The sequence below is a fragment of the Oratosquilla oratoria genome, chromosome 35, assembly GCF_046742065.1.
Source record: "Oratosquilla oratoria isolate Oo_2021 chromosome 35, ASM4674206v1, whole genome shotgun sequence".
NCBI classification, from domain to species: Eukaryota; Metazoa; Arthropoda; class Malacostraca; order Stomatopoda; family Squillidae; genus Oratosquilla; species Oratosquilla oratoria.
Genome location: NC_134811.1, coordinates 24056849 through 24070981, shown reverse-complemented (window position 1 = coordinate 24070981; position 14133 = coordinate 24056849). Strand labels below are relative to the sequence as shown.

General features: G+C 39.7%; 1 protein-coding gene across 4 annotated transcripts in view; it reads right to left on the bottom strand.

Annotated features, from left to right (window-relative positions):
* LOC143018584 (glycerophosphocholine cholinephosphodiesterase ENPP6-like) overlaps positions 1-14133 on the bottom strand; it is a 94236-nt gene that overhangs the window by 51927 nt on the left and 28176 nt on the right. For all 4 annotated transcript variants that reach the window (XR_012965760.1, XM_076174075.1, XM_076174076.1 and 1 more), the window contains exon 3: positions 13676-13919. Coding sequence is in view for 3 of the 4 variants with exons in the window: in XM_076174075.1 (XP_076030190.1) it covers positions 13676-13919 (244 nt within the window). In the remaining variant the exon portion in view is untranslated. The remainder of the gene's footprint in view (positions 1-13675; positions 13920-14133) is intronic.

The window sequence follows — 14133 nt, the reverse complement described above, 5'->3', positions numbered from 1 at the left end:
ATACTGCTATTTTTTCTCATTTACATAGGCAATAAGAAATGGCAAAAAAAAGTAATTCAATCGCATTTACATTTTTTTTTATATAAAAGTGTAATAGTGTATAGAAAAAGTGTAATAATAGCAAAACAATGTAGGGGCATATTTGCCCCACTGAAATGCATCTACAGTATTTTATTGATTTTTTTTTTCACTATATCTTGTATTTTTCATATCTAACTCAATAAAATCTTACATATAAAAAAACGAATTGCATATTACAGTTTTTCTTACTTTGTTTAGTTACATAGATTCATGTTTTCTTTATAAAAATAAAGTAATTATTTTCTTAGAATAAGTCCGAGTCCTTAGTTTACGACGGTCTTGACTTTCGCCGTTTCGAAGTTACGACGCTGGCAGCGAAGGAATATAAGGCTTTGTTCACACTAACCAACTTGGCGCTTGTACCACTGACCACCAAACGTCGATTGTACCTAGCCCTCGTCAGACCGATTCTGTGCCAGTCCCCGGGACTAAGCCAGCTGACATGTCCCACTAATAACTACGAGCATCAGAAGGTTCAGAATGCCGCTGTCAAGTTCATCACGGGTTCGCGATGGAGCGATTTCAGAACTACTGAGTCTCTACACCGAATTTCCAACATCCGTCCACTCAACCAACACAAACACAAATTTCACACAAGACACCTAGAAAAACTGCACGGCAGACACAAACATCTGATACAACACATTACACCTAGACCACACCGTACAGACTATCTGTCAGCTGCGCCCGTCCCACGTGCGGTGTACACGATAAGACGTGTATAACCGTACCAATTAATAATGCACCCCTTCACCAGCTTTGACTAGTGACAGCAATAATAATAAAATAATAATAATAGTAATAATAATATTGCATGTAGCCCATTAATTGACAGGCTACAAGCATACACAAACAACTCAAACCCAACCTGGGGAAAAGAAGGAGAGCTCATGCCTTACCTGGGGCTAAACTGGAACGCGCTCTACACGCGGGAAGTGAACTCTACTCACTTCCCGTAAGATACACACACACACCTCTCACGAACATAGCCACGACCCACGCACAAATATCTACACTTACTTTTTCTTCGACTAAAATTCGCTTCCTTTCGAACTTTCTCTTATACTACATCTCATTTCAGTTTACCTCCCACTAAAGATTTGTCCGTTTTTCCACCTTTCTCTCCTACTACGCCTCCTACCATTTTCTGAACTTTTGGTGATTGTAATCTGTTTTTAATCGCGGTGTCGGCTCCGCCGTCCAAGTTCCCAGTCCATTTCTCCCGAGCCGCGACCACCAACAGCCCCTAATCGCTCGCTAATTCGTCCGGTGGCAATAGCCCTCTTTTATACACTACTATCTTTTCATTTTCTTACAGACCTTCTTTCCCTCCCACAAAAACCGATCCCGCGCGAGCGGGTGGTCTTTTCTTGCAAGTCGCAAGGCGCTTGCAGAGGTCAGACGTCACTCTCCACTCCAGCTCTCACAACAGCGCCCATCAATCTTCGCCAGGTGGTTGCGGCGGAGGAGACTTTTCTCCTTTGCTGCGGCCGGTCTGGCACAAGGCTGATCTCTCCGTTGACGTTGGTAAGCGGGTTTACACCAAAGACAAATACACACATTTCCCAAGTCACGTAATTCTCTGCTTTCAGAGTTGTGCTTGGAAGAAAAGAGAGATACACGCACACTTTCTTGCTGGTTTAGCGGAGGTCGCCCTTAATCCAACTCTGATTCAGAGCCCTTAACTCATCGCCGGCTGGTTGTGGGAGAGGATATAGGGGCCTCTCCTGTCGACCGGCCCGCACCCACGTCTGACCTCTTCGCTGACGTTGGAGAGCGAGTTTACACTTCTGACATTTACACACAATTCCCAAGTCACGTAATTCTCTGCTTTCAGAGTTGTGCTTAGAAGGAGAAAGATAAAACAACACTCGCCCGCCTGCCCCCCTTGCACCGCCATCGGATCCACTCGCCTGACTACGCTTTGGAAATCGCCCACTCAACGCTCAAGCCCAACCTGGGGCTAATCAGGAACACTCAAGCCTAACCTGGGGCTAATCAGGACCGCGCTACCTAGCTGGAGTTAATCAACAATGTCACACGCGGGAAGTGAACTCTACTCACTTCCCGTAAGATACATACACACACCTCTCACAAACATAACCACGCCCCACGCACAAACATTTACACGTACTTTTTCTTCGACTAAAATTCGCTTCCTTTCTAACTTTCTCTTATACTACATCTCATTTCAGTTTACTCCCCACTAAAGATTTTTCCGTTTTTCAACCTTTCTCTACTACTACGCCTCCTACCATTTTCTCATCTATTGGTGATTTTAATCCCAGGCGTCGGCGCCGCCGTCCAAGTTTCCTGCCCATCTCTCCCGAGCCACGACCATCAACCGCCCCTAATCGCTCACGAAAAAGAGCATTTTGGAAATAGCCCTCTTTTATATACTACTATCTTTTCATTTCCTTACAGATATTCTTCCCCTCCCACACAAACCGATCCCGCGCGAGCGGGTGGTCTTCTCTAGCAAGTCGACAAGTTCACACTACAAGCGGAGCGGAGCGGTTAGGTGTTCACACTACAAGCGGAGAGGAGCGGGGCGGAGCAGGGCGTCTGAGCTACTTGCCCAAGAATCAGTCGCAATGGAGGATTTCGTGAGTGCGTTCATATTGCTCGACAGCAGAAGACAGAAACGGCAACACTGGGTTCATCCCATCATCATCGGAGATCGGTATGGTGAATACCATCATCTCTTCCATGAACTGAGGAGAGATGAATCGCGATTCCACGCGTATTTACGGTGAAACCGGCAAGTTTCGATATTTTGCACTCCCCCATAAAAAAGAAAAAATTCTAAAAGGTAAAAAAGGTTTTTATAAAAAAAAATATATATATCTGATGTCTCATATTTTCTTTCAGTCTGAATTACAAATAAAATATTTTGGTGTTGATCTCAACAAAACAATTAAACCAACCACTTAATCGAAGAAGAATTAATCGAGATAGTTTTAAACCTCTAAATGGGAATAAGATTAATTTATCTAAGAACAATATCATCAAACTACGTAGACAAAAAGTAATCTTAATTCATTCTAAATCAAAACAAAATCAAACGAATCAAAATCAAATAAAACTAAAGCAGAATATGATAAACCAACACTAACCAAAATGAATCTAAATAGAACTAAATAGATTAAAATGAAATACAATTAAATCTTTGCTTCTAAATCAGCTTCTAGAGAGACTTCTACACTCCCAAATGGTCTTCTAATTGGGGTCTGCCTCGTCTCCCGTTTCGCTGTATGTTCGTGAACCGGAACTACAAGGGTGTATAAAAGTCTTACCATAAAACCTGAAGGCCTGGGGTTTGGTTGATTGGCGATTGTTCTGGAACAACTATCGCTTGTTTGCTTACAACTTTTATTGAACCTGAACCAGTTAGTCCTAAGGGTCAATGGTTTTTAATTAAAGATGAAAAGTAATGGTCATCTTCGTGGTCGAGTAAAAACTAAGGCATCTTCGTCTAGAAATGAAGGGTGCTTCGAATCCCGCTTATAGCTCAACGCGTAACTGCAGTATGGTTCGTTTCACACGTACCGACTTTTCGCCGTGCGCCGTCCACGACACGTCGCCGCGGTGTCAATAACCATGGGGGTGTATGGACGCTTTCACACGTGGTCATGGACGTGACGTGTGAAAGCGTCCATAGACACCCCCTCCGCTTGTAGTGTGAACACCTGAGCGTCTGTACATTCAAAACTACGTCACAATTAATGCCGCTCCTCTCCGCTCCGCTTGTAGGTCTATTGTCGATTGACGACATAGGGCGCCTATGTCGTCAATCGACAATAGACCTAAGAAGGAAGAACAGTTTTGGAAAACTTATAATTCACTCTCTCGATTGTGTTGCTTTTTAGGGTAACTTTTTGCCCTTCATTCTGGCTCCGAATTGTAAGACACTCGTATGATAACAGAGCATCGAAGAAAATGACTGTAATCACCATTGGAAGTGCTTACTTAGGCTGGTTCCTACCTACGCCGAAAATCGGTTTACGACGTTGAGTACAGTACGAACAGAAATCTCGTAACTCGTGGACCCCCAGTATATAAACTTAGCATAATAATGATGTTCCACTTGGTTTGTATACACAGATTACACTAATTTACATTTTTAATGATTAATTTTTCCCTCATAAAAACAGTGTTCATTAAAACCCGAAAAAATGGTTAAGAAAAGCTTCGCCCCGGAGTAGTACATTTTATGCATTCATTTCTCTTGTGTAGTGACGCACCGCTGGTCAAAACCAGTCTGGCCGTCACACAGTTCTGTTTCTGTTCTGTTTATTTTGGGAAATTATTCCCACGGGCTTTAGGTGTGAGCCCGTTTGGAGGGTGATTTGACTTATGAGTGTGTGTGGGCCCAACCACACACACTCATACATTCACAAGATGTGCATACGCATGTAAAATACGTATGCACATCTCGGTGAATGCACCCTTCAGATGTATCGGTGTTTGGTGTTACGAGTAGTGTTGTTCAGTGAATTGGAACTCGAGCTTGGTTTTTATACTCGCTGTAGTTGGCAAAGACGTCCCGGCCAGCCAGCCGGGAGCCAATCAGAAACTTGGAAAGCTCCCCGGGTTCCCACCAGCCTCTTTTAAAAGGTTGGTGCCTAGCCGATACTGTCTGGCATGAAGGCCTTAAGTACAAGTTGTACCACAATTTCGACTTTGCCCTGCCGTTCACAAGGTTGCTCTGCAACTACCTGGACGACAGGGCAATAAGAATAAAGTGGGGGGCTGTCTGTCCCAACCTTTTGTGCCGAAGGCTGGAGTGCCGCAAGGGTCAGTCCTTGCCCCCTATTCTGTACAATCTATATATGAATGACCTGCCAGAGCCGGCTTATCCACGCAACCGAACTCTTACTCTTTCGTATGCGGACGACACTAATCACATTAGCAGACACAAAACGCTGCAGGGAGCGTTACACGTAATGCAAAACATACTAGACGGGGCACACGCGTGGGAGCAACAGTGGCGCATTAAGACCAACGCGTCGTAATGCAAAGCTGTATACTTCTGCTGCAAGCGAACCAACAGAACAATCACGAACATTCCTCTTAAGATAAACAACACAAACATCCCAGTGAAAGACCATGCCTGTGTGCTAGGTAGCACATTGGATAGTGGCCTTACCTGGACCCCACACTTCCGCAGACAGGGAGCAAAGGCTAAGACGCTTCAAAACTGCAACATTGTCCACCAAACGTCGATTGTACTTAGCCCTTGTCAGACCGATACTGTGCCAGTTCCCGGGACTGAGCCAGCTGACATTTCCCACTAACAACTACGACAATCAGAGGGTTCAGAATGCCGCTGTCAAGTTCATCACTGGTTAGCGATGGAGCGACTTCAGAACCGCTGAGTCCCTACACCGAATTTCTAACATCCGTCCACTCAATCAACACAAACACAAATTTCACGTGAGACACATAGAAAAACTGCACGACAGACACAAACACCTAATACAACAAATCACACCTAGACCACACGGTACAGACTATCTGTCAGCTGAGCCTCTCCTACGTGCGGTGTACACTAAGTCAGGTATAGCCGCGCGTATCAATAAAGTATCCCTTCACCAGCTTTGGTGATAATAACAATATTAACAATAATAATAATAATGATGATGATGATAATAATAACAATAGTAATAATAATGATAATAATAACAATGATGATAATAGTGACACAACCATATCGCAAACAAAAATAACACAACTACATGCACAAACATCTACATAAACTTTTTCTTCTACTGATATTATTTTCATTTCTAACTTTCTCTCTTACTACATCTCATTTCAGTCTACCTACCACTAATATTATTTCCAATTTCTCTATCTTTCCCTATGACTAAGCCTCCTACTCGTTTTCTAACTTTGTTGGATGAGGATTAGAAGAATAAATATTCCTATGTAATCTCACGGTTACACATTTAATCCCTGCCCACACCTCCAAAGCCACGACACCACGAATGAATATCCCTAATCGCCCGGTGGCACAAGCCCTCTTTTATAAACACTCTTCCCTTCCCACAAAAACCGATCCCGCGCGAGCGGGTGGTCTTCTCTAGCAAGTCGCAAGTTCTCTTCCAACTAGGCGCTCGCAGAGGTCAAACGTCGCTCTCCACTCCAGCCCTCACAACAATGCCCATCATTCTTCGCCGGCTGGTCGCGGCGGAGGAGACTTTTCTCCTTTGCTGCGGCCGGTCTGGCACAAGGCTGATCTCTCCGTTGACGTCGGCAAGCGGGTTTACACCAAAGACAAATACGCACATTTCCCAACTCACGTAATTCTCTGCTTTCAGAGTTGTGCTTGGAAGGAAAGAGAGATACACACACACTTTCTCGCTAGCTTAGCAGAGGTCGCCTGTAATCCAACTCTTATTCAGAGCCCTTAACCAGCGAAAAAAATACACGGAAGCGACGAGCGATTTCGCTCTGGAAAGTTCCAATGTCGCTCTCGCAAATCCAATAGCGGGAGCGATCCCCCACAAAAAAATCGCTCCCGCGGCAAGATTCAACGTTTTTCATGCATTATCCATCATTTGACAATCCCTGAATCCCATCACCATTGATGAAAGGATCAGAGCAAACACAACTTACCCGTGATCAATCATTGCATTATCGATCGATATCATAAACGCAACGCATCAATCAACTTTAATTTGTTGATGTACGTACATATGTGTACGCGGTATAGCTGCTAGAAATCAATGGCTTACCTAGCCTAGCTTCGTATCAGCTGCATGCGCGCGTATACTAGTACATGTTGACTAGACTCTACACGACTATCGTGCTACATAATGTCGCTAGTTGCGAATTGCATGGTACATGTATGTAGAGAAGTTCATTGGTTGCATGCAGCTAGCTGCCCAATCAACGCGCTGACTACATGTACAATGCACCATACCCAATACCACATCACCGCATGCATACGTACACTGTACATATGCAAACTCGCTCCGACATGAGTAATGAGTTAGCCTTCCAATAGTTTGAAGGAAATCGAACCTGCAAAAACATGGCTCTGGAAGTATAAAAAATGGCTCTGGTGAAAAAAAAAAAAAAAAAAAAAAAATGGCTCTGGAAAAGAAAAAGTATTTTTCCCCCTGCCCTTAACTCATTGCCGGCTGGTCGTGGGAGAGGATAAAGGGGCCTCTCCAGTCGACCGGCCCGCACCCACGCCTGACCTCTTCGCTGACGCTAGTGAGCGAGTTTACACTTCTGACATTTACACACAATTCCCAAGTCACGCAATTCTCTACTTTCATAGTTGTGCTTGGAAGGAGAAAGATAAAACAACACTCGCCCGCCTGCCCCCCTCGCACTGCCATCGGATCCACTCGCCTGACTACACTTTGGAAATCGCCCACTCAATTCTCAAGCCCAACCTGGGGCTAATCAGGACCACTCGAGCCTAACCTGGAGCTAATCAGGACCGCGCTACATAGCTGGGGTTAATCAGCCACACGCGGAAAGTGAACTCTACTCACTTTCCGTAAGATACATACACACACCTCTCACGAACATAACCACGCCCCACGCACAAACATCTACACGTACTTTTTCTTCGACTAAAATTCGTTTCCTTTCTAACTTTCTCTTATACTACATCTTATTTCAGTTTACTCCCCACTAAAGATTTTTCCGTTTTTCAACCTTTCTCTACTACTACGCCTCCTACCATTTTCTCATCTTTTGATGCCCATTTCTCCCGAGCCACGACCATCAACCGCCCCTAATCGCTCACGAAAAAGTACATTTTGGCACTACACTACTATTTTTTCATTTTCTTACAGACATTCTTCCCCTCCTACAAAAATTGATCCCACGCGAGCGGGTGGTCTTCTCTAATAAGTCGCAAGTCGCAAGTTCTCTCCTGACTTCTCTCCCGGGCTCAACTCCAACCAGCAGTTCTCTCCAGCAAGACGCCTCGGGATCAGTTCTCCCCAGCAAGACGCCTCAGAACAAGTTCCATCCAGCAAGTCGCCTTATTCCCTCCTGTGGCCCTTCGCCCAGTCTCAACGCTTGATGAGGCCTTCACTCCGGACCTTCTCCCAACGAGAACTCGTCTGTGACCTCCGAGTATATTAACCATTAATTCTTAGTGTTAGTGTTATTGTGAGTCTCACTTCCCTGGCTTGTCCATACCGAACCAAACCACGACATTAGTAAATCTCTGACGGAACGTTTCACGCATACTCGAATTCACGAAAGAATTAAAGACCTGGACTTGGCTAAAACTACACACGACTGCATGAACTCATCAAATATCATATAATGGTAAAAAAGAACACATATAATATAGTGAAAAATAGATCCAAAATATCTAATTTGATCATCTATACTATTCTCTGATGAACAAAGTCCCAACCAAAAAATCTTTAAACTCACTCCATTTACTTGCACTCAAAACTAACGTGACTTCTCAACACAAAAAATTCTTTCCACGCATCTGTACATTATATAATATATATATATATATATATATATATATATATATATATATATATATATATATATATATATATATATGTATGTATATATGTATGTATATATATATGTATGTATATATATATATATATATGTATATATATATATGTATATATATGTATGTATAAAAATATATGTATATAAATGTATATATATGTATATAAATGTATATATATATATATATGTATATATATATATATATATATACATATATATATATATATATATATACTCGTATATATATATATATATACACACTGCAATTTGACATACGAACAATGATTGGATAAACTAAATCTACCAACCCTGGAACAAAGAAGAGAAGAGGTGATTTGCTAACCATCTACAGGATTATGAAAGGTATGGAAAATCTTGATAGGGATGACCTACTAAAATGGGACAGAAGAAATACAGGAGAACACGAGAAGAAACTTAAGAAGGACAGTTACCGAAGAGATCTGAAAAAGAATAGCTTCCCACACAGAGTGATATATATCTGAAACAAATTGAATGAGGAAACAGTGAGTGCTAAAACTATACATGACTTTAAGAAAAAACTGGATGCGGAAAGATACAATAGCGGGTCACTACGAGCTATTTACAGAATCATGAAAGGCATAGAAATTATTGATAGAGAGGATCTAATAAAATGGGATGATAGAAATACAAGAGGACACGGAAAGAAAATCAAGAAAGACAGCTATAGAAGAGATATGAAAAAGAACAGCTTTCCTCACAGAGTAATAGACAGCTGGAACAAGTTAGATGAGAAAGTAGTGTGTGCAAAACAATACATGAATTTAAAAATAGTTTAGATAAAATGAGATGAAGACGGGACACTACGAGCATAGCTCCCCTTCCCGTAAAATACAACTAGGTAAATACACACTTCAACGAACGGACGGCATAGACGACGTTCTGAAGAAAAAGTGAAATTTCGTGGATCCCAAAGCAAAGGAAGTACCTATTGTATTTACAGGGTGGGGGGAAATTGCTCGTGGTGTAGGGAAAGTAAGGAAAAAGGAGAAGGGGAGGGATTACTGAAGGAAATGAGGAAGGTGATGACTTGGCCCAGGCAGGCAGACGAAATCTAAACAAACGAGGTCCGGACCAATTTAGCGATGATGAAATGTCTAACAAAAATGTAAAGATTAGAAGTATAGATAAGAGCAAGACTAGAAGAGAAACTCGATAAGATGATCGAGCACTGGGAATTTAAGTTCGGTCACGTTAACAACATTGTGCAGAGAGTTGAAAAATTGGAAGAACTAGAGAAGGCGAACAAAAACTTAACTAAGGGAATTGAAGAATTAAAAAAACAGTTAAAAGAAGTAAAAGAAGAGAATAAAGTCTTAAAGGAGAATAATAAGGACAACAAGGAGGGTTGGAAAAAAATCCAAGAAAATAGCAAAGTTGCATTCACTGACATAATCAGACAGCAAATGAATGAACAAACTGAAGACTCAGTTATTAAAGTGATGAGACAGAAGGAGAATATAGTAAGAGACTTAGCAGACAGAAAGAAATGTATAATTATATTAGGAATGGAAGAGAAACATAACCCAGATAGAACCACAAGAACCAAAGAGGAAAATGAAAAAGTAAGAAATTTACTAGAATTAGTTCAGGAAGATGAACCAGAAATAATTAAACAAATCGAAGAGAAATTCAGGCTCGGGAAATATAGTACAGACAAGACCAGACCAATTAAGATTAAATTCAGGTCACAAACTACGGCTGAGAATATCTTATCCAAAACTGGGAAACTAGCAACAAGTGAACAATATAAAAAGGTATGGATAAAAATGGAAATGAATAAAGAGGAAAGAGAGGAGGAAATAAGGAATAGACATGAAGCTAAGAAAAAAAACGAGGCCAGAACGGAGACAGAAAAACAAGAATTCTACTGGAGAGTAGTGAATATGAAATTGAAGAAATGGAACATAAAAGAGAGAAACACAAAAGAAACAGAGAATACAATGGAAATAACAGAAAGTTAAGAGTATCCTACACAAATATAGATGGATTAATAACAGGACTGAATGAACTGAACAAATATCTGAAAGAAAAAGATCCGGACATAATGGGAATTGTTGAGACAAAATTAAAAGGCCCACTACCACCCAACAGCATAGGACACAATGCATATAATTATTTGATTAGAAACAGAGTGAAAAAGGAAGGGGGTGGAGTTATGTTCCTGACTAAGAAGGATATAAACGTGAAGAGAGTCACATATGGGAACAATAGAGTAGAGATGATAATGATAGAAGTAGAAGATAGAGATAAGAAGAGCAGAACGTTTGTAATAAACTAGGTGCCCCCAAAAACAGCCTCATGGGAAGAGAATGGTCATAAAAGCATGTTAGAAGACACAAGAGTAACACTAAACGAGATAATGGAAGATGGAGGAAGAATAGTTATGATGGGCGACTATAATTGCAAAGAAATATGCTGGGAAGAGATGACTGTAAAGGGTGGAGAAGACTCATGGGGAAGTGTTCTACTTGAGATGATTATTGACCATACAATGACACAATGGATCCAAGAGAACACTAGGTATAGAAATGAAGAAGAACCATCGAGACTAGACCTAATAATCACATCAGAACCTAAAATAGTGGAAAAGATAGAATACCAGGCACCAATAAGCAAAAGTGACCACATATTGATAGAACTAGAACTAAATAAGAAAAAATACATGAAAAGAAATGAACAATATAGAAAAGGAAGAATGATGTATGAAAAAACAAATTTTGATAAAATAAGAGAATTCTTTCAAATGAAAACTGGGAAAGAATACACAAAGATACAACAGTAGAAGAGAAATGGAATATTTTGACAAAAATCTATAAAAAAGGAGTAGAAAAGTATGTCCCAAGACAAAAACAAGAAAAAGAATATGTAAAATGCTGGTACAACAAAAGTTGTAGGGAGATAAAAGACAAAAGAGACAAAGCTTGGACCAAATGGAAGAAAAACTGAAGACCAGAAAAATGGAAAATATATACTTGTTATAAAAATGAATATGTACAAGCGTGCAGAGAGGAAAAGAGAAAATATGAAAAAGATGTCATAGAAAAATGTAAAGATCAACCAAAACTACTACAGATTTGTAAACAACAAACTGAAAAACAAACAAGATTTGGAGAATTTTAGACAAGGAGGAGTTGAATACACAGAGGAAATTGAAATGGCGGAAATTATGAACAAACATTTTAAATCAGTGTTTACAAGGGAGAACATACAACCTGAAGAGATCGAATGGAAAGAGAAAGTCCCCCCTATGAAAGAAATAGAAGTAACAAAGAATGAAATATTGAACCACTTGAGTAATCTTGATGTCAGAAAATCACATGGACCAGATGAAATAGCAAACTGGATTTTGAAAGAATGCAGGAATGAACTGGCAGACATAATACATAGCATAATAAACAGTTCCTGGAAAGAAGGTAAAGTTCCAGAAGATTGGAAAAAAGCAAATATAGTACCTATATATAAAGGAGGAAATAAAGAAGACCCTAACAACTATAGGCCAGTCTCTCTAACAAGTACAATAGCAAAAATTTGTGAAAGAATTGTCAAAAATAGATGGGTAAAATATTTAGAAAAAAAACAATGTGCTCAATCCAAGGCAATTTGGATTCAGACAAGGACGATCATGCATCACCAATTTAATATGTTTCTATTCAAGACTAATAGATATAATACAAGAAAGAGATGGATGGGCTGATTGTGCATTTCTAGACCTAAAAAAAAGCTTTTGACAAAGTACCACATAAGAAGTTGCTTAAGAAATTAGAAACCGAAGGAGGAATACAGGGCAAACTGCTAAATTGGATGGAAGACTTTTTGCAAGAAAGAAAAATGAGAGTAGTGATAAGAGATCAACACTCAAAATGGGATGAAGTAATAAGCGGTGTTCCACAAGGAACAGTTCTGGCCCCAATAATGTTTGCTATATATATTAATGATATGGATGAAGGAATTGAAAGCTATATGAGCTTTTTTGCAGATGATGCAAAACTATTGAAAAAAGTGAACACGGAAGAAGATTGTGAATCACTACAAAGAGATCTAAATATAGTACAGGAATAGAGTAGGAAGTGGGAGATGGAGTTCAATACAAAAAAGTGTAGTATAATGGAATTTGGAAAAAGTAAAAACAGAATAACAGGATCATATAAATTGGGAGAAGGAATAAAAAAAGTAGAAAATGAGAAGGACCTGGGAGTCATTGTTATGAATAATATGTCACCTGAAAAACATATAAATAAGATTTTTGGAGAAACCTATAATTTAATAAGAACAATCAAAGTTGCATTTACATACCTGGATGAAGAAATGGTGAAGAAAATTCTAATCACTCTGATAAGACCAAGATTGGAATATGCAGCAACGATATGGTCACCAAGTGCAAAAAAATGCATAAAAAAACTTGAAAGAATACAAAGAGCAATTACAAAATTGGCACCAACACTCTCAAAACTATCATATGAAGAGAGACTAGCAAAACTTGAACTACAGACACTAGAGCAAAGAAGAGAGAGAGGAGATTTGATAGCTATTTACAGAATCATGAAAGGCATAGAAATTACTGATAGAGAGAATCTGATAAAATGGGATGACAGAAATACAAGAGGACATGGAAAGAAAATAAAAAAAGACAGCTATAGAAGAGATGTGAAAAAGAACAGCTTTCCTCACAGAGTAATAGACAGTTGGAACAAGTTAGATGAGAAAGTGGTGTGTGCAAAAACAATACATGAATTTAAAAATAGTTTAGATAAAATGAGATATGAAGACGGGACCCCACGAGCATAGCTCCCCTTCCCGTAAAATACAACTAGGTAAATACAACTAGGTAAATACACACACACACACACATATATTTATATATATATACACATATATATACATACATATATATATACATATATATATATATATATATATATAAAAATATATATATATATATATATATATATATATATATATATATATATATATATATATATATATATATATATATATATATATATATATATATATATATATAAACGACATCTAAACACCAACTCACCTTTTCCTTGCCGGAGACGGCCTCCTGTTGTAGGCCAAAGAGTTCTTTCTCCACGTTATCGTAAATGAAGTTATCCACAATCCCATGCGTTTCTGGGTACTGACCCGTGACAATTGTGGTCCAGGCGGGATAGGAGACGCTTGGAAATGGTGGGTTAAGCCATGCAGCCCGAACTCCCTCTTTCAGAAACCGACTGAAGCCCGGAAGCTCCTGCTCCTTCCGGTCGATGTAGTCCCACCTGAAACTGTGGTAACGAGATCTCTTTGAATTGGTGGTCCTCTAAAAGATACGATAGTTTTAAGAAGTAGTGATAAAGATAATAAGCCAACTTTCGTTTAATTTCAATTGTCTTTGAGTTTTGACTGCAACTTTAAAGTATATCTCTCCGAGGTACTGTTTACAAAGGAACTCAAGAGTGACTAGTAATAAACGAGTAAACAACGCGTTCTAAAGTTAAA